Source organism: Gadus morhua, chromosome 12 (genome assembly GCF_902167405.1).
Source record: "Gadus morhua chromosome 12, gadMor3.0, whole genome shotgun sequence".
In the NCBI taxonomy this organism is placed as follows: Eukaryota; Metazoa; Chordata; class Actinopteri; order Gadiformes; family Gadidae; genus Gadus; species Gadus morhua.
In genome coordinates, this window is record NC_044059.1 from 26,701,156 (window position 1) to 26,726,240 (window position 25,085).

Genomic DNA, 25,085 nt, shown 5'->3' on the forward strand with positions numbered 1-25,085 from the left:
GAGGAATGCAACACAGAAGCCAGTCTGAACGTGTCGCCCAATGGTTCCCATGATGAGATAGGTTTGTTCTGGAGCAAGGGCAGAGAGCAGCGGACCGTGACGGCGGAAGGAGCACGTGGAATGCTACAGACGGACGAGGAATAAGAAACCAGACTAGGAGGAGGGAGAGCAGAAGAGAAAATGAACTGTTTGAGAGAGAGACAGAGAGAGAGTGAGAGAGTCATTCTTTCTTAAGATTTTCAACATACCTTTATTTATTATGAATAAACTTAAAGGATAGGCACGTACAAAGACACTAGAAATAACCAGAACCAAAAACTAAATTGAACGAAGCTATTTATAAAAGAGACTGGCGGAAGAGTGTGAGTTAGAGAGACAGAGACAGAGACTGAGAAAGAGAGAGAAAGAGAGAGAGGGGAGAGGGTGAGAGAGAGACAGAGAATAAGAGAATATGACAGAGATAGAACAGAAAGATCAATATAAGAATGGAGTGGACCCTTGGCCAGCATCCACAATTCCCTTGCAGTTCAGGGTTCCCTGGTGGACCCTCCAGAGGGATGAGATCTCGCCGCTGTCTCTGTGTTCCGAGACACCAACGATGACTCTCCATCCCTTGGTCCCTAAAAACCTGTCTTCCTCGCATCCTTACTAACCCATCTTTCTCGTTGTCCCCACAAACCTGTCTTCCCTCCTGTCCCCACAAAACGGTCTTCCTCCCTGTCACTACATAACGGTCTTATGCATCCTACGCATCACGTATGCATAATCATCACACAATTGTCTGACCCCTTAACCCCCCACAACAACTGTCTTTCTCCCCATCCCTACAAAACTGTCACCCTCCTTTATCCCCACATAACCTTCTTCCCTGTCCCCACAAACCGTTTACACCCCACCCCCAACAGAAACGCCTTCCGCCCATTCTACAAACCTGTCAAGTGTTCCCTCTTTCTTTTTGACAACACCCCCCATGCCCTCACCGCCGTCTTGATCGCCCTCCATCTCCTGTCTGCTCATCTAATTCCCTGTCCTAGCCCGAACTGTAAACTCAATCATTAGTTTACCTCCGCCACCCCCTCAACACCCCCCCCCCCCCCACCCCACACCCCCCTGTCAGCCCCGTTTGGGGCTTTTTCTCTACGGCCACAGAGAGAAAGAGAGATTTATGCTTTCAATTCCGCCCAGCGCGCTGCCGTTTGTGAACACCGGGGCTGAATAAAAAGTAAACAGCTTTCTGTGTTTTATAAATGAGAGCTCAAGTGCAATCAACAATTTCACGGCTATGAATCCTTGCGGGTTTAGCCAGTAAGAGTCCGGTGAATGGAGAGAGAGAGAGAAGAAAAGAGAGAGTGAGAGAGAGAGTGAGACGAGTGAGAGCACTCAGTATCAGGCAATAAAAAGGCCTGGGGAGAAGAATCAATATTAAAGTGGAGGTCCTTCGACGAGAGAAGAGGTTCATGGTTTATTCTTTTGTTGGGGCTGTTTTGGGTTTTTCTGTCTTGGTCAGAACCATTGCTTTGGACGATGAGTCAATAAAATATGTTGGGTATTTACTTCATGCAAGACAAGAAAATAAAACTAAGACTGGCTCTTTTCCTCTGCAGATTATTATGGTGATGATAAGCATACCACTTGGGAATCTATATATATATGTATTCATATACTCAGCTTCAGGATGGAGATTAAGCCATCTAAAACGCCATGTTAAATTGCTCATGGCTGCTTTGTTGGGTTTGTATTTTACGGCACAACAACAACAACCTGCAGTTTATGGGTTTTCATAGAATGTCATTTGGACTGGTTATTCATTTTTAGTTCTAGGGCTGACATGTTCCTGAGTTTAGCAGTCAAGTGGGCGACCAAGCAGGCTTCAAATTGCCGAAATGCCCAAAATCCTAATGACTGCTTTAGAAAGCTGTGGCAGCATTGAAATTCATCACTGCATCAGACATTACTATATAGCTACTTTGATGGAAAAATTGGCCGTTTGGAGGCGGACGAAGTGTAATTGCCTTGGCACACAGTGAATAGTGAGGACAAGTGGGACCTCGCCAGAGCCAGGGAAAGGAGGGAACAATGACAAGAACGAAGAGAAAAAAGGAGAGGAAGAGAGAGGGTAAAGGGGGACAATGGGATAAATGCGATGGTCTGATGAAGAGGGCCATGTGTGAATGAGGGAGCGCGTTTAACGCATTGTCAGTGCAGGATAATACAAGGAAAAACATCAACAGGCAAACGGGATTACTGCAGAGGTGGGTTTCCAATGGAAAGTGCTCCAAATTGCGTATGTGTGCATCCCGGGTAACATTTGTCGTTTTTCACACCCGTCGTTGCCGCAGTGAATGTATTTCTCAGACAACACAGTTGCACTCAGGGTTGTGTATTGGTGAGCAGGGCAGAGAAATGATCCACACACACATACACACACACACCCACACATTTTCACAGTGAGGAGGTGGGATTTCTCTTAGGAGTAAATGCCAGCTGTCCAGATCCAATAGGGGCCTTATCAATTACATCGGGACCCCGTGAACCAGCAAATGCTAGCTGGAGACTTTACTCCTGACAGGGTGCAAACGGAGGGCGTGACGAGACAATAACAAGGAACTGGAGGGAGATTGTTCAGGCGGACAGCGTACTTATTTAGTGGGATGGAAACAGACACACTTCCATTCCGTATGCAGAAGCATGTGCCCCCGTACACACAGCTTAGGTCCTTCATTTCAGACCACCATATCCTTACTGAATCCTAGTGGTCCCAAAACTCAAGTGCGGACCTGTACATCACCAGACCTAACATGGCCTAACCACGGCTAGCTTAACTAAACCTCACCCAACAATGCATCTTTCAGTCACATCCAGATAGATGACGGCACTTTGGTGCATGCAACTGCATGCACACATTAATAACTCCAAACCCATTTCATTCTCCTTATTGAAAGAACTGTATGGTTTGGCTCCACCATTTCCATCAGACAGTTATAAATAACTTTTAGAAACATTTTCAATTGATTGTAAATTTCCTTTTTTAGGCCTGCCTTTGTTTGTCTGTCTCACACACACACACACACACACACACACACACACACACACACACACACACACACACACACACACACACACACACACACACACACACACGATGGCAGCTATGGCAGATCAGGGCCCCTTTCTGAAAACCTGCTTTGTGTTCTTCAAGCCACTGCCAACATTATATGCGAATAAACAGACAGACTTTGAAATTTTGTTTTCTTTTCTGCTATACCATACTACTAAAGCACTTTGTGTTTCCCCCCCCCCCCACCAACCCCAAGAATAACTTATTTTGGGCTGCAAACAGACTTTGTCTTTCTCCTACATGACTTACATGGAAACCTTTCTATTAAACATGAGCCTGGTCCTCCAGGGTGCCGCTCCATTGACCTGTCCACATCTTAAGCCTGCTGTTCCCAGACCCATGTGCCGCCATCAGAAACACCACCACATTGATCAATGGCGTAGCACTCTCCGCCTGCTTTTGTCACTGGCTCTACGGCCGGCATGACCCGCCTCCAGCTATCTATTATTGCCATCTGCTATTGCTTGTTTCTACTGCTGGCATTCTTTGAAAAATCACTCTGGCTTTCTTAGATACTACAAAACTACCCTTGGACGATGTGCGCCAAAACAGCACTTCTGACTGACAGCTGCCTCGTGACATCGTTTTTCTCTTGATGTTATTATTCTATTCCGCGTCTCCTCTCCTTTTTAATTAATGTCCGACCACCCTTGAACCTTTGAAGGTCTCGTCACCCTGGGAGGGGGACCTCCTTTGCTTTTTCATCTTCCTTTCGTATCTGACGGCTTAGAGTCAGAAGCTTTTGTGTAATGTCATTTATATGTAGATTTTGAGAGTGTAATTTTGTTAAAAGTATGCATAAATATACATGAGTTTGTTGTGTTGATGGTGATCATAGATAATGATTGTGTATGTCAAAGATCGACAGAAAATGAATCTCTAAATTGTGATTATGTTGACTAATACGAATGGACTGTGTGTGTGTTTGTAATCCTGTCTATATGCTAATCTGATTGTAATTCTGGTAGCATTATGCACATATTGCTGTGTATGGTATCCTTAGTTAAATCTTTTTCATGGAATTTTGGTTTGGACCAGTTTGTGTGTGTGTGTGTGTGTGTGTGTGTGTGTGTGTGTGTGTGTGTGTGTGTGTGTGTGTGTGTGTGTGTGTGTGTGTGTGTGTGTGTGTGTGTGTGTGTGTAGAAGCATGTGCAGTTCAACCATTTGCACATAGATTCAGATCATTGCATATCTATGATTGCATCTCTGTGTCGGAATTTTTTGCTACATTAATTTTTATTTTTTTTCCCATTTTTTTCAAATGGTCGATGAGCACTTTTTCTCGCTTGTTCTCTGCATGATCTTTTATATTTACACAGCTCCGAGCCATTATCAAGCAATCAGATTTCCCTTTTTTTCTCCGGAATTATTTCATGTTTTATAACATCCCATAATAAAGCAATTTTAGACAGAGGTGAACACAGGATCGGTCGTGTTAGTGGAGCAGTGCTTGAGTAACTACATTCCCTCACGCTATGACAGTTCCCTTCGACCTCTCTACTAATCATAAATCAATTGACTCCTCTTTAATTCACAGCTAGAGGATATTCTCGGCACCCGAGGTGGAGCAGACTCTCCGGGTTCAGTAGAACAAGACCTTTAAAGAGCTTTACAAACCACCAGCTTGTGTTTCCCAGTATCTGGATCAGCTAATTAGCGCAACCAAGAGGCATAACTAAATGAGAAGGATTAGCTTGCTCGGGCATGTACCTAGCATACATTAGCATATGAGTGCAGGGTTTTTGCTTTGCTGTACTTTGAGAGTGGTCCACCACCACCACCACCACCACCACCACCCCATCAGTGCCCCTTTGGCTGTAGAGGAAGAGCTGCCTCCACACTGACAGCCTCTCATAGGCCAGTCTCCCCCGCCAGCACACAATCCACTGGCTTCTCTTTCTGGCTTGCGTGGGGAAATATTCAAAATCGACCTTCCCGAAAAAAACAACACTGGGTCGTGGTAGCCTCGATGTATCATCAAATCAGACTCCAAGCGTAAGCTACCGATAACGCCAGTTTTATTTATTCCTTTTTAAACAGGGCGATTTAGTTTGACTATGCACATGGGCGACACGGAGTTGTGCGTTTGATGGTGTTGTGTTCGGCGTGTGGTGCCCCCCGGTGTTGTCGACAGGTCCGGGCTGGGGGGGGTGACAGGGGGGGGGTGACAGGGGCTGCCGCGACAGTCATGGCTGCCTGGGAAAACGTAATGAGAGGAAGTGTCATAACATCTCACGATGCTCAGCTGGCCCTCAGCCCCCGACAGCCTGACTCTCTTCACTGACTTTCCCTTTTTGTCCCCTCGTGTGTGTGTGTGTGTGTGTGTGTGTGTGTGTGTGTGTGTGTGTGTGTGTGTGTGTGTGTGACAGTGCCTATTTGTGGCGTGCACTGCCATGTCGCTGTGTGTGTTTGTGTGTTGAATGGTTGTAGACAACGGGGTTTGACCAAAGAGTCTCGACCAGGAGAACAAACACCATGCTGCATGCCGTCATCTGTAACACTGCAGAATCCTCTCTTCCGTCCTTTGTCCCTCCCTTCCTTCATCCTTCCCAGCCTTGATCACTTCTTCCCTCCCTCCCTCCATCCTTTCCTTCCTCCTTTCTCTCCTCCCTTCATACCTCCCTCTATCTCTACCCTCCCTTCCTTTCTCCCCGCTCTCCATCTATTTTGTCCTCCCTTCTCTCTTCCTTTCTTCCCACACTCGCCTCCTCCGCCCTTGAATGTTCCCTCCCTCTCTTCCTTCTTTCCTTCCTTCCTTCCTCCTTCCCTCCCACCATTCCTTCCTTCCTCCCTCGCATCCTCCCCTGCTCTCCTCCTCCCCATAATGCTCGCCCCTACCCTTCTGTCTGGTCCCGGAGAACCTCCTCACTGCACGAGGCTCTTTTCAACTCTTTACTGCCCACTTTCTCCTCTTTCCCGTCAGCTTTTATTCCCCAGGCTCCCGTGGGGTCTCACAGCGCTGATGCTGTTTGGCAGGAGGTCTAACGGAGGGTGGGGGGGGGGTGTTCTGATCCTCTGGGACGCGTAGGTTTTCTAAAGGGGGGGACCCTGACAGCCTTATCTTGGCCCAGACGGCCAGGACAGGATCATTAGGCCACATTACAGCGGTTCCCCTTCAACGAGCCATAACCAGAGTGGATCTCTGTTCTTTCTTGCTCTTTCTCCGCCATCCCTTCTGCCACCCCACGGGGTTCACACCCCCTCCTCCACACCTCAATTAACCTCCTTTCTCCTCCGTCTTGCGGCATCTTTTTTATGCCCTTTACCACGTAATTCTGGAGAAAAACGCAAAAACAGTAATTTTAAAACATTCTTTTTTTATATGATAATCCAATAAGGATCTAGCTTACTACAATGGGCTACTTTGACAAGTCGCTAATGCCAGCCCACCAGCTAATGCAGTGTTTCCCACACATAGTACACAAAGAAATGGTAGTGTCTCCCACATTAACAATAAAAAAAATGTCCATCTGTGAATTAGCCCCTCCTCTGTGCACTCTGATTCAAAACATGCTCGGGATGAACTATTGTTGTCGGCTTTCCCCCGCAGAGAACACGGCTGGCTGAATTCATAAATATAATCAATCTGGTGTGGGTGTGAGTCTGTTTGTCTCTGTTTGTGTGTGGGAGGGAGGGGGGGGGGTCACAAGGATGCCAGAAATACCCCAAATCGGTGGTAGTTCCATATGGAGAGTCAGTTTAATCAGTGTACATACACTCTATGGTACCTCATTTCAACCTGTATTATATACAGCTCACAGTCTCTAGGTTAAACCAAGGCCTAGAGCACTACAACCAAGCAGTTCTCTACCTGCTTATTACCGTTATAGAGCTAGTGGGACGCACATCTAAACAACGATTTGTATCCACTGTGAACATTTAGAAACATGAGGGTCTAGACACACGGTTCGGCTAGCTGTGATTTGAACACGGATGACAGTGTTGGCCCAGCCTAAATAACGTAATCTACAGCTGCTTCGGTAGTCGAATAATCTAATGGTAAGTTAGCAAGTTTACATTATGTTACTTGCGGCGATTTCATTAGAATGAATCAATGATGTATAAACGTATGATGATGAATGATAAAACTTGAAAACATGAACTCGTCCTTGATCATGATTTCTGCCTGAGTCATGACAGGTCGCTTACCAACTGCGATGGTGGTTGAGGAAACCACAACTGTTCCCACGTCACTTCACCACGTTATTTGTTATTGTTTTGATGGAGCACCGGCAGAAATGACCTATTATTCCTTTAAGAAATATCTCAACTGTGCTCTTAAAGTGGAGCAGTTCCCCAGAGGGGCTAAACGACAGGCTATTCTCTGCCTCGCGTCGCTGGCACACTAAAATACGAAATAGTCAAGTGGAATTATCTATTTCTATTAACTCTATGCTGTCTGAATCAATAACAACAAAATATCCCTTTTTTTTTCCATGTGTGGTAACTGACTTATTTTTTTAATATATATCCTGGTCCCCAGATATGCCCACTCGTCAAGGGGGAAAACGCTTTTTACTGTTACTGTTATTTGCACTGAAAGAAATACAGAAATGTGTTAAGATCCAGGAATACTCCCCGTCTCTAAGGCAGCACTGGCTCAGAAGGCAGGGCAGGATGTCTCTTTGTGGTTTTCTGGGTTAGCAGGTTATGCTATGCCCTTTAGCAAGGCAGGCAACTCTCTTCTGCTCTACTCCAGCTGGCCGGAGCAATCGCTGGTGTTGTGCAAATTAATATTGAGTTTAAACAATTTCTGTTTTGGCCAACAGTGAGAGTTGAAGAGGGTGATTATGAATTTAATGTGTCCCTGGCAAGAGTGTAATGTGTGTCTGGGAATGTGTGTGTGTGTGTGATATTTCGTGTGTGTGTGTGTGTGTGTGTGTGTGTGTATGTGTGTGTGTGTGTGTGTGTCTGTGTGTGTGTGTGTGTGTGTGTGTGTGTGTGTGTGTGTGTGCGTGTGTGAATATTTGTTTGCGTTTGTGTAAGAGAGAGACTATGTTGGTCTGTTAGTTCTCGGTTGCTCTCTATGTATTATTATGTTTCTTAGTCAGCTTCACAAGCTCTTTCGGACTGTGTTGGAACCAGCGTTAGTTTTGTTGTACACATCTTTAGATTTATTCTATAAGCTAAAGCGTAACTATATCAATAGTCTGAGCTGGCCATCATCCAAGATCACAATGAAATAGATCTAATGTGGTCCAAAAACACATTGGTTTACTTTGTGTTACTTTGTGTTTACACGGTTGAACACACTTTGATGAACAATCCATGTTCCTCCGTTTTCGTAGGCTACACGGCTAGAATGAGCATGTTAATTCCATTTAAGATGGTTTGTCATTGTACTGCGACAGTCTCAGTACACCACAAGAAGGTTTAGGGAACCAGCAGAACTAAGCTTACTCAGAACAATTGATGCCACACAAACACAGATACAGATACACAAACACACATGCAGACATTGGCCCACAGCCCACGTGCTCTCACAAAGTAAATAAGGTTCAGACATCAGGCTGCTCTATGGTTCATATACACTTGCTGGGCTTGCAAACTAAACACGTTCATGTAAACATGCAAAAACATATTCAAATATCCTGCTGTGAATCGTCAAGAACAGCAGCAGCAGAGCAAGAGAACGGTACAGAAGAGGGTTGTGGGTGTGTGTTTTGCCAGTATGTGTGTGTGTGTGTGTGTGTGTGTGTGTGTGTGTGTGTGTGTGTGTGTGTGTGTGTGTGTGTGTGTGTGTGTGTGTGTATGTTGCCCTGCTAACATCGAGCAGTGAGCCTATTAATCTCAACGTCTGTTTGTATTGAGGTGAAGAAGTAAAGAGATACATTGGGAGATAAGCTTTTGCTAAACACACACACACACACACACATTCACTGACCAGTCAGAACAAACACATACTGAACACAGACACACACACACACACACACACACACACACACACACACACACACACACACACACACACACACACACACACACACACACACACACACACACACACACACACACACACACGCGCGCACACACAGCGCTGCAGCATTCCATTGGCATTCCCCTCAGCAGAGCGTGTGTCCTTTGTCTCGTATTGTTTTCAGCAGCGTGGAGGGGAATGCTGCTCCATGCTGAATGTGTGAAGAAGGAGAAATAATGGCATCTTGCTCATTCTGTCCTGCCGTAACTTATTGTGTGCGTGTGCAACTTTGTGTGTGTGGATGTGCATGTGTATGTGTGTAAGCACACGTGTTTTAGTGTGTGTGTGTGTGTGTGTGTGTGTGTGTGTGTGTGTGTGTGTGTGTGTGTGTGTGTGTGGCTGTGTGTGGCTGTGTGTGTGAGTGTATGTGGGTGTATGTGTCTGTGTGTGTTTGTGTGTGCATGTGTGTGTCTGGTGTGTCTGTGGGGAATCAATAAATGGGACTGAAGAAGTATTAGTTTATTCCACTGTGTTGCGGTTATGGATTAGAATTGTTTGTTTGCGTGTGCACATTTGTGTGTGCGTGTGTGTCTGTTGGGAATCAATAAATGTGAACGCGTAATGCCACACTGTTCCTGGATGGAATTATTATTATTTTTCTTTGTGTGTGTGCGTGCTGCCTGTGTGTGTGCGTGCTACCTTTGTGTGTGTGTGTGTGTGTGTGTGTGTGTGTGTGTGTATGTGTGTGTGTGTGTGTGTGTGTGTGTGGTTGGGGTGTAAGGGGTGTGTAAAGGGTGTGCACTGCCTGTGTGTGTGTTTTGTGTAGTTTATGCAAAAAAAAATTGTGTGCGAATTTGTGTTCACATCCTAGCCAGGTTGTGCGCTGAACATTTCCAATCGGAACTCCGGGGGTTCCCGTGGGGTGCAGGTGGGATCGGGCGGCTAATCACATTTCCAACAGTGAAAGCCAATGGCGTCGCTGGATTAATGAGGTGTGGGTGGACAGGTGGAACCAGCCAATCATAGAGTCCTCGGAGCTCCTGGGCCACACAGCCAGGGTGACAAGGAGCTGTCTGCTCATCAATCCCAGCCCATGCCCTCACTCCAAGAGCACACAATCTGTTCGCTACACACACTTAAAGGCAACGAGAGACCCCTCGAGTGCATTCATGTGGAACACTCGTCAACGCAAAGTATGGAAGCTTTTAGGAAGCGGTACACAACAAAGTTTGGTTCGGACGGATCGAGTCGAATTTAGAGGTCGACTGAAGACAGGATAATGTCCCTATCATTAATGAATGAGAGGAGAAGCAGAGGGGGTGTGGGGAGGGGGAGGGGGAGTCTATGGCCTGAGGGGGGGCCGACATGCCATTGTTTCTCCTGCCAACTTTCTGGTGTCTTTTTCTTTCCGTCATTCCTGGCGTCAAAATGTCCTTGAAAGTATTGGCATTCAGTTGCCTTTTTTTTTTTGTCTTACTTGTTATTAATGCAATGCGTCAAAGTCTGACAAATCTGTCTCCCTTCTCAAACTCTCTCACGCGCATTCTCTCTCTGTTAATATCTTTTTTTCCATCGTCTTGCTTTTTCTGCAGCTGCTCTCAGAAATGTGTTACTTTCTTCATTGTTTTTCAAGTATTTCTAACACCTTCTGCGTGACTTAATGCTGAATTTGGCAGGTTGCATACGTTATGAGCTTATTTCCCTTTAGCGCATGTTTCAACACAAAGAAAACAACACAACACCTCAACACTGCCCTATTCTATAAGATAGCACATTATTCGACTTGTGTACACAATTAAAATATGAAACAAATCAAACCAACAAAACTCTAGAGAGATTTATAACCTTATCCATCCCTAATCCATATTGGTGATAGGTGATGAGTGCCTTAATGACAGCTAATGAAAAACTATTTGTTAGCAGTGCTGGCTAACAAATTGCTGGCTTCGTGGGACAGCAACATTCGCAGCTGGTGCATTAGCCCCAGCTGCTTGATGGCTGAAAGGCTAGCGGCTAATATCGCCGTGCCATGAAAGCAGCTGCTGGTTTTAGCCTCCATTTCCCGGCCATTCCTCCAATAAACTCTTTGACCTCCTCTTCAGCGAGTGCGCTATCGGTGGTTAGACACCAATGATGATAATAGCCTCTGCCTCATGAATCTTTCAGCCTCAATCCTGTGCTCTGATGTCAGAGGATACGCTCCCCTTGGGAACGTCGGTAAATGCGGAAAAGCCGGTGGCGGCGTTTGGGCCTGACCCCAAGTCACAGCCATTAGCACTCCATACAGTATAGTTGGCGTCCACACACATTAGCTTCATTTCAGGGCCAACCCCTGGGTGTGTGTGTGTGTGTGTGTGTGTGTGTGTGTGTGTGTGTGTGTGTGTGTGTGTGTGTGTGTGTGTGTGTGTGTGTGTGTGTGTGTGTGTGTGAAAATGTAAGTGGAAGTGAGTGTGACTGGTGTGTCCGTGGCTTTGTGAATGCTTGTGTGCGTGTGTCTGTCATGTGTGTGTGTGTTCAATTACATGTATTTGCCCATTCATCCGTGTGTCCTTCAGCGAAAAGGGCAAGGGAAAAAGTATTGGCAGAAGGAGAATGTGTGTTCTTGCAGTTATCCCGGCAAGCTGTCTTTATCATTTAAATATGCAGGTAAGAGAGTGTTTGAGTGCGTGGCCATGAATAAGGTGATGGATTATGCATGGGTAACGAGTCCCCTTTGAATGAGTGATCGAGGTGGCCTTTGACAGAGAGAAGAAAGAAAGCGAGAGACTTAAGGCGAGAGAGAGCGGGTTGAAGGGAGGGAGGGAGGACGAGAGAGAGAGCAAGAGCGAGAGAGAGAGCGAAAGATAGCGAGAGGAAGAGGAAGAAGTGGGAAAAGAGAGCGAAAGGGAGGGAGAGGGGAAAAGGGGGAGAGAGGGAGAGAAAAGGAGAGGTGGGGAGGGAGATAGACAGAGAACGGGAGGGGTGTTTGCAGAAGAGGAAGGACACATCGGCCAGGGATTCCGATGGGTGGGAGGATGTTTGGCAGGAAATTAAATGTATTAACAGAGACAAGAGATTGGGGAAGGAGGGGCAGGTGCCTTCTTCCTTCAACCTCCGAATCTTGCTCTGTGCTGCGGTGTAATTTCAATTCGGCTCCTCTGCCAACGCCGCGCTGGAACGGGGACAGAGAGGGAGGGTGTGGGCGGAGGGAGGTGTGTGAAAAGAAGCTAAACGGGAGGAGATGGAAAACAGAGTAACAGATGGTTTTGGAAGAGGGGAGATGACATGGGGGGGGAAGGGGGGGGGGGGGGGGTGTAAAACAGTGACAGAGTGTGAGAAATAATAAACACGGGCGCAGGGAGGGTTGGTGGTTAAAGAAATTGGGAAGAGGAGAAATGATCACAGGGGAAAGAGGAGATGAAGAGAGGGGGGATGGAGAGAGGGGAGAAGGGGGGAGATGGCGAGAGGGGAGAGATGGAGATGGCGAGAGGGGAGAGGGGGGGATGGAGAGAGGGGAGAGGGGGGGATGGCGAGAGAGAAAAGCGAGAGAGGGAAGGCAGCGTTCCCTAATAAACTACAGGATATGAGCGGCGGATGGGAGCTGGGACAGGGAATAAAAGAGAGAGAGGGCGAGAGAGAGAGCGAGAGAGAAATGGTGAAGCAACAGAACATGAAGATGTAATCCGTGCAGTTGGGAAGCGCGCTTCCATGAAATAAATAACATGATTTTTTTTTCTCCCCGATGTTATGTTTCTCGCAGTGGTAGGAAAAAGACAGAAATACAAAACACAAGGACACGGCTTAGCGCAAAGGACAAGAAAAGTTGCTATCCAATTTATTCTGCTGAAATTGACATGAAAGTGTTCCACATCACCTGTGGATCAGCGTGACTCCCAGCCTGTCAGGTGTGACGAGGGCATTGCTCTTTGCTTACTGGTTGTTGCTCATGTGTAGGTGTGTGTATTTGCGAGTGTGTGTGTGTGTGTGTCTTTATATATGCACACTCGTATAAGCGAATGGAGTTATTCCTTTGTTGGTGTAAGCTTGTGTTTGAGTGTGCTATTACATTGTCGTGCTTTTCTGTGTGCGTGTGTGTGTGTGTGTGTGTGTGTGTGTCTGCTTGTGTGTGTGTGGGTTTGGTTGTGATGTGCGCCTGTGTGTGTGTGGGTTTGGTTGTGATGTGTGTGTTTGTGTGTGTGTTTGATATTGATGTGTGTGAGTATGTGTGTGTGTGTTTGGTTGTGATGTGTGTGTTTGTGTGTGTGTGTTTGATATTGATGTATCTCTGTGTGTGAGTGTGTGTCTTTGTGATGTGTGCCAGTGTGTGTGTGTGTCTGTGTGTGTGTGTTGTGATGTGTGCCTGTGTTTGAGTATGTGTGAGTATGTTTGTGTTTGTGTGTGTGTGTGTGTGTGATGTGTGTGTGTGTTCGGTTGTGATGTGTGCCTGTGTGCCTGTGTTTGTTTGTGTGTGTGTGTGTGTGTGTGTGTGTGTGTGTGTGCGTGTGTGTGTGTGTGTGTGTGTGTGTGTGTGTGCGTGTCTGTGTGTGTGTGTGTCTGTGATGTGTGGTATCGTAGCCCTAGTCGTCTACTACTGCTTGGATGGCTGCACTGTTTGAAGGCTTGTGTTTGTTTGCCTGCGTGTGGCTCCATGAGTGTGGTGGGTCGGGGGGGGGGGGAGGGAGGGAGGGAGGAGGAAGGGAGGAGAGAGGGAGGAGGGGGGGAGGGAGGGAGTGAAACGTTAGGAGTCAAGAGTGATTTGTTGGTTTTAGACAGCGGAGGTCGGGCCTGAATTCATTTTCAATTAGGGGCAAGCGGGGGAAATTGGAGTCGGTGGGGGGTGTAGCAACGGGGGGTGGGGCGTTTAGCGACCGGGGGGGGGGGGGGGGGGGGGGGGGGGCGACGTCGGTGTGTGGGACAGCCTTGAGCTCTGTGTGTAACGCCCGCGGGGACGACATTTCAGCGGCCAACGGACAAAATCGATGGACACACACACTCGTGCTGTGCTGTGTTTATCCTGGCTCGTCTCGCTGTGGTCGCCGTTTTAGAAAGAAAGAAAACATTTTGAAGAAGAAGATGTGCATCATTCGCTCTGGCCTTCTCCATTCCGTACCTCGCTGCCTAACTGCTCTCCACTGAAGGACAAAAGAACCCACCCAAAAACAAACAAAAACAATAACTGCAGACTCATCTCCATGGTAACCTCTCACTTGCCATGCGTCATGTTCAAGTCTACTGTAAGCCCAGAGAATGGATCCGGCAGAGTTGCACATTTTCTACCAGCGCCTTAAAATCCCTTCAGGGATTTAGGAGGTGGGGGAGGGAGGAAGAGGAGTAAGAGGAGGAAGAGTAGGAAGAGGAGGAATGCTTAAAGAAGGAAAGGGAGAGACTGCTGGGGTGGCGGCGGAGACTCAGCGTCTGGTTAAAGTGCTGACTCACCACCCAGACACACACGCCTTTTGCCTTACAGACGGACAAACGGACAAACGGACGGACGGATGCATGGACATACGGATAGACAGAGACAGCAAAGTAGGAGACGAGGGACACAAAGACAGACAGACAGCCCGGTAGATAGACGGACGGATAGACAGGAAGACAAAGAGCGAAGCAGACAGACACACGGGTAGACGGAGACCGGAGACAATGGTCGACATAAAGACCGCAAGACGGCAGACAGACACGTGGGCAGATATTCAGACAGACAGATAGCCAGATAGACAGAGGAGACGGAGACAGCAAAGTAGGCAACGAGAGAAAAGGAAGACCGAAAGACAGAGTGACAGAGACTGCAAAGGCAGACGGAAATACCGCAAGATTGACGGACGGACAGACAGACATGTCCAGACAGACAGACAGGCAGCCAGAGAGAAAGAGGAGACAGAAAAGACAGACAGCAAAGCAGAAAACAGATGGATAGACAGACCCTTCAAGATTGACGGACAGACAGACATGGATAGACAGATTGACGGACGGAGAGACAGACAGATAGCCAGGATGACAGAGGTGGTTGAAGGGGCTTCCCAAGGTGCCCCCCATGTCTCACCCTACCCCCGGCCAGACAGACGTATAATCAGCCGGAGGCACGCGTCCAACTGACAGGCAGTCACTTCTGCACAGACAAACTGTTGATCTACACGCCAAACTTGTCAAAAGTAATCAACTCTGAGAGGTTTTGAGCCGCGATCACAGCTCCAGAGAGCGCAAGAAGGGCCCGCTGCAGCCCTCCTTCCTGCCCGCCAACTAACGGGCTGATTGGAGCCTTTCAGGGGGGAGCCGCGCCGCGGTGGGCCCCCGCTAACCAAGGGGCGCAGCTGCGTTCAGCATCACGGAGAGAGGCCGGCCCGTGCTCAGACGCAGGTTAATGCATTTCCTCGTTCTGCAGCGAAAAAAGAAAATGCAAATGCGCCAAACAAGATTGCACTCCATGAAAGCCTCACGAAAAAACCTTCAGGAGGATAAATGCTGTGAGACTGCGAGAGAGAATTTGAACACATTAAGAAGTAACAGTAATGACTGATGTTGACCTTAAAACAAAGGACGCACTGACAAAATGTCAGGGGGGGGGACGACAGGGGGGAGGGAGAGATGATGAGGGAGAGAGAGGGAGGGAGGGAGAGGTGAGAGAGAGAGGAGAGAGGAGAGAGGAGAGAGAGGGGAGAGGGGAGAGGGGAGAGGGGAGAGGGGAGAGAGGAGAGAGAGAGAGAGAGAGAGAGAGAGAGAGAGAGAGAGAGAGAGAGAGAGAGAGAGAGAGAGAGAGAGAGACAACATTTCGAAATACGTTCAGGAAACTTGCAAGTTTGTGTCAAGATTCAAGATTCAAGATGAACGACATACACAGCATTCGGAAAAGGACCGCGGGTCGTGTCGAGTTGTTCCATAGTCCTATCGTCCTCTTTCTTGTTTCTCGTGTCGCTCAGCCTCATAAATATTAACCAAAGACCACAAAGTTAAAAGGGAAGCCATCAATAATCCAGCTCCCCTAAACTCCATTTTCCCCTCCAAACCATTGCAGATCTGAGATGATGTGTGGAGTCGCAGTGTTGTTGTTGTTTTACAGCGTGTGTATTAAGCTTAAAAGCACCAGCATAATACAGAGCAGAATTAGAAGGGGTAATAGATATTATGCACCTCATCGTGAACCACTGGCCAGTGTCCACTAATGGTGCACTCTATCACATTCTGCTCATTCAACATCGTATGGAGAGCGGAAAGCCTTGTGAGGAGCTTGTTCCAACATTTAAAGATCCTTCCCTGCTGTTTTATTGTATCATCCATTCCCCATGCAAACCCCCGTGTAAGAGCCTCTCTGAGTTTAAACAGGCTCCACGGGCGCTGAACCAACAGCGTTACAGCGCTGGATCAGGGTGGTTATGGTTATCCTGCATTGACCTCTTTGTCCTTGTCTTTAATTAATATTACACACAGCAGAGACGTTTAAGCTGATTAACTGTATTATCTCACACCACTTAACACTGAAGGGGAGAGTGTAGTGCGTAAGTCAAATGTAGTACAGATCAATGATAAAGTGTTTTTAAGAGATATTATTTGAAAACGGCTTTCCTCTCTTTTTTGTGAACGTCCTATTAGATTTTTAATGTCGATTTAATGCTTTTTCAACCGGCGCGGGAATAACGGTATTCGGAAAAATCAATACAAACCCACATGTCTTATTCATGTGTTTGGCTGGTATCCACCCACATATTATTGATGCCGCTGATTCCAAATGCCATAGGGATTATCACGCGCGCACGCACGCACGCACGCACGCACGCACGCACGCACGCACGCACGCACACACGCACGCACGCACATGCGCGCACACACACACACACACACACACACACACACACACACACACACACACACACACACACACACAGCTGGAGCAATAAAAGGTTATTGATAACCAGACTCGGGACCATGCTGTCCGCTTGACCTCTGACCTCTGACCTTCGGTTATGACCTGTGAAATGCCGGATCAAGGCAGCTGATGAATATGTACGGCCCTAGGCTCCAGTCCGTATGCTCTTAAAATGGTTAATAAGGGCAAGTCGCTCTACGTACAAGCCAACGTTCAATGTCTTCATGGAGTCCTGAATCGACCATATCCTGTTAAGCCAAACAACAAACCTTTTTTATTACTTCAGAATAAAGGAAGCAGGCTAGGTCTGCGGGCTGCAAGAGCCGCAGGCAACGAGGCGCAAGGGGGCTTTCACTCTATCAAACTACATTGGCATAATCCAATATTTGCTATGGCTGCAACCACAGTGCTTTGGCCGGTAACCAGAATCAATACAAATACATTGCACTGTCAACAAGCACCTCTCCTCGTGAGGTGGGGAAGGGCTCATCGAGCCAGGCCAGGGGGGGCTCCCGCTGGTCGTTCTGCTCCCGTCCAAAGCTGCGCCATAAAACCAAAACGGTAAAACTGAAGGAGATGAGGAAGTCACTTCAGGTGCTTCGGCCGTTGCTGACGGCTCCAGTGAGGAACCGGCGCTTTTATTGCTCTTCCGGTTTGTTGTTCCCTCTCCGTCCTGATCGGCCGCGTGTGCCGCGAGTCCTCACCCTGCAATCAGCGGCTCCATCCAGGGCCGCTCTCAGGGCCCCTGTGGGGCCCCGCGTCCGGGTGCACACGGAGGGCCGCGACGAAGAAGAAGAAGAGGAAGAGAGGCTCACACGGGTGAGCGCACGGGTGCATGACCCCACCCCCGCCTCCCAACACACACACACACACACACACACACACACACACACACACACACACACACACACACACACACACACACACACACACACACACACACACACACACACACACGTGGATGCATAGACAAGCACCCACATAAGTACAGGCACACACACAAATGCACACACAAATGCACACGCACACACGCACACGTGGATGCATAGGAACACCCACACACACACAAAGGCACACTCAAACAACCACATACATATACACACACACACATGAAAACACACACACACACACACACACATGGATGCATAGGGAAACACCCACATACATACCCACACACAAAGGCACACGCAAACGCACGCAAACACACATGCACACACAGCACACATGGCTGCCCAGGCACAGTAAACTGTAAGGATGCGCCTCATTAAGTTTGGTTGAGATGGAAACTAGACCACCGGCCGCCCTCCCCCCCACCCCCCCCCCGCTCGCCATATCCAGGCCGGATCCACAAAAGCCTCACAGAGCAGCCACCAATCCCCAGCAGAAGAAGAACCCAAACAAAAACAACAACACAGAGGCCGAGCACAGGCTCACGGAGCGCCCTTTGTACCCGTCTGCCAGGTTCAGCCTTCCTCCGGTAGATGTTACACCAGCATATGCCTCCCTCAACGCTCACCCCCCCCCCACCCCCAGACACGCCTCATGGGCTGAGCGTCTGTCGCCCCCGACCCCCCCCTGAGGTGGGTGTGTGTGACCTTGGCTGTGTGGCGACCTCGGCCCGGCCGTGACTCACCGATCTCGCAGCTCTCTCCAGAGAAGCCCTGGGGGCAGTAGCAGCTGTAGCCGTCCCCCTCCTGCAGACACCTGCCTCCGTGGAGGCACGGGTTGGTCTGGCACGGGTCCTTCTCCACTGAACGGTCAGGAGGGGGACGGGGGGGGGCAGGGGGGAGAGAGAGGGAGGGAGAGGTGATGAGGGAGAGTCGATGAGGGAGAGAGAGAGAGAGAGAGGGAGAGAGAGAGAGGTAGAGAGAGAGAGAGGGAGAGAGAGGATGTAGTGAGAGAGGAGGTGGTGAGAGAAAGGGAGAGAGAGGAGGGAGTGAGAGAGAGGGAGGAAGACGCGATAGACAGTTGAGATGGGAGAGAGAATGCAGGGATAGAGAGAGACGGAGACAAACGTTGAGAGGGAGGTGAGGGGGAGAGTGAGAGGTGAGAGGGAGCGAGAGAGCGAGATAGGGGAGAGGTAGGCGGTGAGGGAGAGAAGGAAAGAGGTCAGGGAGAGAGAGAGGTCAGGGAGAGCGATAGAGGTGGAAGAAAGAGAGAGACATAGAGGTGGATGGAAATAGTTAGGAGAGGGGTAAAACAGATTAAGAGAGAGAGATTGAAGCATGGGGAGGGAAGAGGTTGCGATGGAGGAATGGAGAGAAGGGACAAGGGTTAATTAGCAAGATGAAAATAGACAGTGTGAGACAAACGCACGTTTAGAATTCTCTTTTTACCAAAGAGGGTGCAGTGACACACAGTGGAAGAGAGCCTCCGACATAGACAAACTCTGCTAATATCGCTCTATGCCGCTTTTCTCACAGGTTCTACTGTCTGCAAGGGTGTGGCGGAGACAGAGCGAGGGTGGGGGAGACAGTGTGTGGAATAAGGGAGGGAGGGGGGGGGGGGGGGGGGGGGGGGGTGCCATGGGACAGGGGGGGGAGGGCCCGCCCTGTCCACCACCGCCCACTTCCTGTACCTAGTCTCCAGGTGACCGATTGGCTGTTGTGACGTCTGTCACAGTCCCGTTTTATCATGACCGATGCCTGGCAGGCAAAAAGACACGGGGCTGCCAGCACGCGCACACGCACAAACACACAACATACAGACATGCACGCACGCACACACGCACACACACACACAAGCACACACACACACACACATAAACACGTACACTCAACCACACAACTGAGACCCACTAAATTAGCTGATCATTGCCCAGTCGGGCACATCGGCGGGCACCTATTTTTATAGCGCATTACAAGCGCTGCAGGGACGGTGATAAAGCCCTGCTACCTGGCCTGGGCTATAACTCTACCGCTGTTTCAGGGAGAAGTTTCGGGGGCCGAGCTTGGCGGTAATATGAAGATTAAGTCGTAATTATTTCCCTTGTATTCAGGATGAGGCGGGGAGGGGAGGAGGATCTGACAAGGACGACTAGAGTGCACCCTGGGTTGTTATTTTCGTTGGTGTGTGTGCGCGTGTGTGTGTGTGTGTGTGTGTGTGTGTGTGTGTGTGTGTGTGTGTGTGTGTGTGTGTGTGTGTGTGTGTGTGTGCGTGTGTGTGTGTGTGTGTGTGCCTGTATTTTTAGTCTATCATACACTTTGTGTGAGGGTGCCTATCTGAATGCTAAGCATGCTTATCCGAGTGTGGTACGTGTGAATCTGGGTGTGAGCATGCATGCATGAGCGTTTACCGAAGTGTATGTGTTTGTGTGCGTGTATGTGGGTGCGCGTACACACTAACAATTGAGGAGAGTGATTAGATCAGTTCAGATTAGAAACAGTGCTTCAAAAACAGTTGCGAAGAGGGTGTAACGAAGGTGTGCGTTTGTGCGTGCGGATGTGCGTTTTGTGTTCGTGTATGTGCACGTGAATGTGCATGTTCAGCAACACGGCGGGCAGCCGGGTAGATTAAGTGTCGTTTTATTATCCAGTCCTGATAGCACGGGAGCCTCTGACACAATCTGCCAGAGCATCTTCCATAATAACTGCCAGACTCTCTTAATGATGTATGAGCAGGGAGATAAAAGTTCACCTCCTGGCATCAGCGGAACCGCCGTCTGCGTGTTTGTATAGTATCGATGCGTGTTGGTTTGTGTAAATGTGCAAGTGTGTGGGTGTGTGTGGGTGTGTGAGTGAGTGTGTGTTTATCCGTCTTTTGAAGCGGTGCTTGCCTCCGCTCCTCAGGGTGAGTCACACACGGCTGGGGGACGTATAAGGGTAACGCACGCTGCACTTCTTTCCTATTGGGGTCGAGCCCCCTCCCTCGTTATGGTGGTAGGGGGCCCTCCCCCTTTATGTAGGTAGGGGCCACTTCCCCGTTATGGAAGTAGAGGCCCCTCCTTAGTTATGGAGGTAGGGGCCCCTCGCTCGTTATGGAGGCAGGGGCCCCTCGCTCGTTATGGAGGCAGGGGCCCCTCGCTCGTTACGGAGGTAGGGGCCCCTCCCTTTTTATGGAGGTAGGGGCCCCTCTCTAGTTATGGAGGTAGGGGCCCCTCCCCTGTTATGGAGGTAGGGGCCCCTCCCTAGTTATGTAAGTAGGGGCCCCTCCCCTGTTATGGAGATAGAGCCCCCCCCCCTCGTTATGGAAGTAGGGGCCCCTCCCTAGTTATAGAAGTAGGGGCCCCTCCCTAGTTATGGAAGTAGGGGCCCCTCCCTCGTTATGGAGATAGGGGCCCCTCCCCTCGTTATGGAGGTAGGGGCCCCATTGTGGGGGAGGCACTGAATTGAATAGCAAATTGAAACAATGGCAGAAAACATTTGGAAAAGGCTCATTGTTTTCAGCCATGTGACCTTTAAAACCAAACGTAAGCATATCTTAACAAGCAGTATGGTACGACTCTGCAGTGCACGTGGAACGGAAGCGGCAGAGAGAGCCTCTGTACGTGTGGGCCCATTAGTTACCCCAAGGCAATTGGTCTTCATAGAAAGCCTAATACTGCTTTTCTGTTTTGTTGTGTGTGTAAACATATTTGTATAAATGTGTGCGTGTGTGTGTGTGTGCCTGCGTGCGTGTGTGTATATATATCTGTGATTGTTTTTTTGTATGAATGTGCATAATTGTGCACACGTGTGTCTATAAATGTGCATGTGTGCATCATTTATTTGTATGTGTATATATGTGTGTGAGTGTTTCTATAAATATGTGTATGGGTTTGTGAGTGTGAGTGTGAGTGTGTAATGTGTCCCTTTGCATAACTATGTTTCCGTGTGTGCGCATGGTATAAACGCGTGTTTCTGCATGTGTACGTGTGTATCGTTACGTGTATTTTAATTGCGTACCACGTTGTGTGTACCAGGGCTAATTTTACTGTACTGATTATCTTCACCGAGCCACAACCTCAGGAGCACAAATTAAGCACAGTGTGGTTCTTTGTTGCACCAAGCGCGGTTTTATAAATAAAGATTGTCTTGACAAGAGCCATTCCCGGAGCCGGGGGACTGGGACTCTGAGCACTACATGTCGGGAACGGCAACGGCAAAATACACAAACTATATTTAGCCGCTATCCGTAATAACTTTGTGTAGGAGCTTTCATTGCCCACATTAAAAGTAAAGAAAAACTTGCATTTAGGACTGTAAGGTTAGCGCTGATGGATCCATTGCCATAAAAGGGATGATTAGCCATCCAACTCGAGTCCATACAAAACTTTTATTATTGTGTGTTAATGCTATATGTGAAGCGTATTTCCCGCATCTGTGTGTGTGTATGTTGGTGAGTGTGAGAGAGTGTGAGAGTGCGAGAGAGTGAGTGAGTGAATGAGTGAGTGAGGGACTGAGAGCGAGGGAGTGAGTCAGTGAGTGTGCGTGCGCGTGTGTGCGCATGCGTGCATGTAACTGTGACTCCGAAAATCGGTGTCTACGGCCTGCAGTTCAAAGAGGTGGAAAGGTAGGAAGAGAAGGAGGATTTACAAATAAAGACATGTGCACTTTAACAAGCAAGCCAGAGTGATGGCGAGAGCACTCGAGGACAGCGCTACTGTACTGTGGTGAATCAGCTCATTGATTCGCTCGGCAGACAGTTAGTGACGACCTATTACACACCAATGAGGCCGCAGTCCTCACCCTCCGTCTTCCCGCGGCAGTCTGCTGACATAGCGCGTGACATCCACGTCAGCTCATAAGATGACACCGGGTTGTTAAATGCGCTCATTCTGCAAATGTGTGCCGCGTGAAACAAATGTATGCCAAAAAAAGTGCATGCGTGCAGCGATGCTCTGTTCTTCTAAGGCCAGCATTTCTTCACAGAGGACGGGCGCGAAACAGAAAGACACACACACACACACGCACACACATGCAGACACACACACACACACACGCAGACACACACGCACACACACGCACACACATGCAGACACACACACACACACACACACACACAAACACACACACACACACACTATCATTCACAGTGACCTAATTCGCAGTCACATCCAACAAACCCAACCCCACCTTAAGGGTCTGCGAAACACAGACATGCGCTCCTCCTCTAAATGGGTGTAATTGGGTAATTTTGTTGTGATGGCGAATGCTGTCGAAGCGGGATGCTTAATAGTCTCTCGGCTGGTGTGAATTACCTCCAATGACGGTGAATTACCGCCAATGATGGTCACGAAACCCAGGTGAAATACAGGGTGGTACCGAATCAGTCTGGCAAAGGCTATTACAAATCTGAGAGATGGAAGACAAGAGAGAGAGAGAGAGAGAGAGAGAGAGAGAGAGAGAGAGAGAGAGAGAGAGAGAGAGAGAGAGAGAGAGAGAGAGAGAGGGAGGGAGACAGAGAGAGAGACAGAGAGACAGCGAGGGAGGGAGACAGAGAGACAGAGACAGAGAGAGAGAGAGAGAGAGAGAGACAGAGACAGAGAGAGAGACAGAGAGAGAGACAGAGGGAGAGAGAGAGAGAGACAGAGAGAGAGATAGAGGACGGGGGGAGAGAGAGAGGGAGGATGGAGAGAGAGAGGGTTGAGGAGTGCACCACTATCCTCCTTCAGTGCTAGTTGCTGCTGAGTGGATGATTAATTACACGGTCCTGAAATAGGACTTCTTTCCCTATTCAGACTATGGGAGTGTACTGTTTGACAGAGAGCATCACCGAGGGAGAGAGATGGAGGGCAAGAGAGTGAGAAAGAGGCAAAGATAGAGAGAGAGAGAGAGAGAGAGAGAGAGAGAGAGAGAGAGAGAGAGAGAGAGAGAGAGAGAGAGAGAGAGAGAGAAAGAGAGAGAGAAAGAGAGAGAGAGAGAGAGAGAGAGAGAGAGAGAGAGAGAGAGAGAGAGAGAGAGAGAGAGAGAGAGAGAGATGGGGAGAGAGAGAGAGAGGGAGAGAGAGAGAGCAAGAAAGAGCGAGGGCGAGAGAGATAAGAGGAAGGGATAAAGAAAGAAAGAAGAAAGAAAAAAAATTAAAAAACAAGAACATGAGAAACCATGAAAAACATTTAAGGGTGAAAAATTGTAGCAAAGGCAGAACGAGGAAAAACAGAAACACAGGAGCAAAGAATGCAGCAGACTGCGATGGGAGGGATATCTGAGCTTCATAGAAGCTTGGTTTTCCAGACCCACCTCCCAGGTAGGACAGCATTAGAGCTGAATATCATGTCAGCCAGACTGGAGCCTTTTACCGGGCTACCCAAGGGTCACCGTGGGTTCATGGTGAAAAAGAGATTATCTTTGTGTTAAAGCGTACGTGGGGGCGCACAGTCCCGCTGTGGACGTGAACAAAATGTGCGTCGACTGTAAAGTCGACTGGAACAGGGGATTGCAATAGGGGGGAGAATCTCCCACAGCCTCATAAAGCCGGCAGCCGAGGGACGAGCCAACGAGTCCGGTTATATGATTGTATGCCCGCTTGTGTGTACACACACACGCACGCACGCACGCACGCACGCACACACGCACACACTCACACACACACACACACACCTCCGTGCCCTCACCCTTATGGTTGCTGAAGCTTGTAATAGCTTTGCGGAGAGAGGACTCACAGCTCCGCCAGTTACACATCGGCCTATCTGAGTGGGATAGGCCATCGCATGGCCACGACCAAAGCAGCCCTCTTAAACTTTAATGTTACATCCCTTGCATTTACCCGAGCTCGGAAGGGATCCATATACATGAGCGATACTATATGGATGGCTGCATTAAGTTGCAATGGCGCGCTAAAAAATACATAAGTCATCATCATAAGGACGGCGTAATGAGGTTCGAGAGTGAGGCGGACTTCGTAATGTGTCTTGCATGACGGGCCGGCATGCACATCCGTTGTACGAATTTAATGATGTTGTGACACGCCGGAGTCTTGATGCATCAGATATCACATCTGCGTCTCCGTGGCGGCAGTCGAAACGCTTTCATCACTCATCGTAAAACTGTCCCCTTCTGTAAAATCAACATTTGAAATAAGTTCTGCCACATCGCTTTCCTCCGCGCGGTCGCCGACGCGTGTAAAGTCGTGCCTTGAGTTTGTTTTTAGTGTCTCCGGTATTTTTCGCCAGAGTGCCCCTGACCACCCTTTTATTGCAAAAGGTAAAACAAACAAGTCAGCAGCACTGACACAGTGTGTCACTGTAACCTTTGACCAATCATCCCGAAGTCTCTGGCTGCCCCAGGGTTTAT

At 48.7% G+C, this 25,085-nt stretch overlaps 1 protein-coding gene across 1 annotated transcript in view; it reads right to left on the minus strand.

Annotated features, from left to right (window-relative positions):
• Window positions 1–25,085, minus strand: part of ncanb (neurocan b) — an 84,797-nt gene that overhangs the window by 28,282 nt on the left and 31,430 nt on the right. Inside the window, exon 10 of the mRNA XM_030371736.1 lies at window positions 18,509–18,625. Coding sequence (XP_030227596.1) covers window positions 18,509–18,625 — 117 coding nt within the window. The remainder of the gene's footprint in view (window positions 1–18,508; window positions 18,626–25,085) is intronic.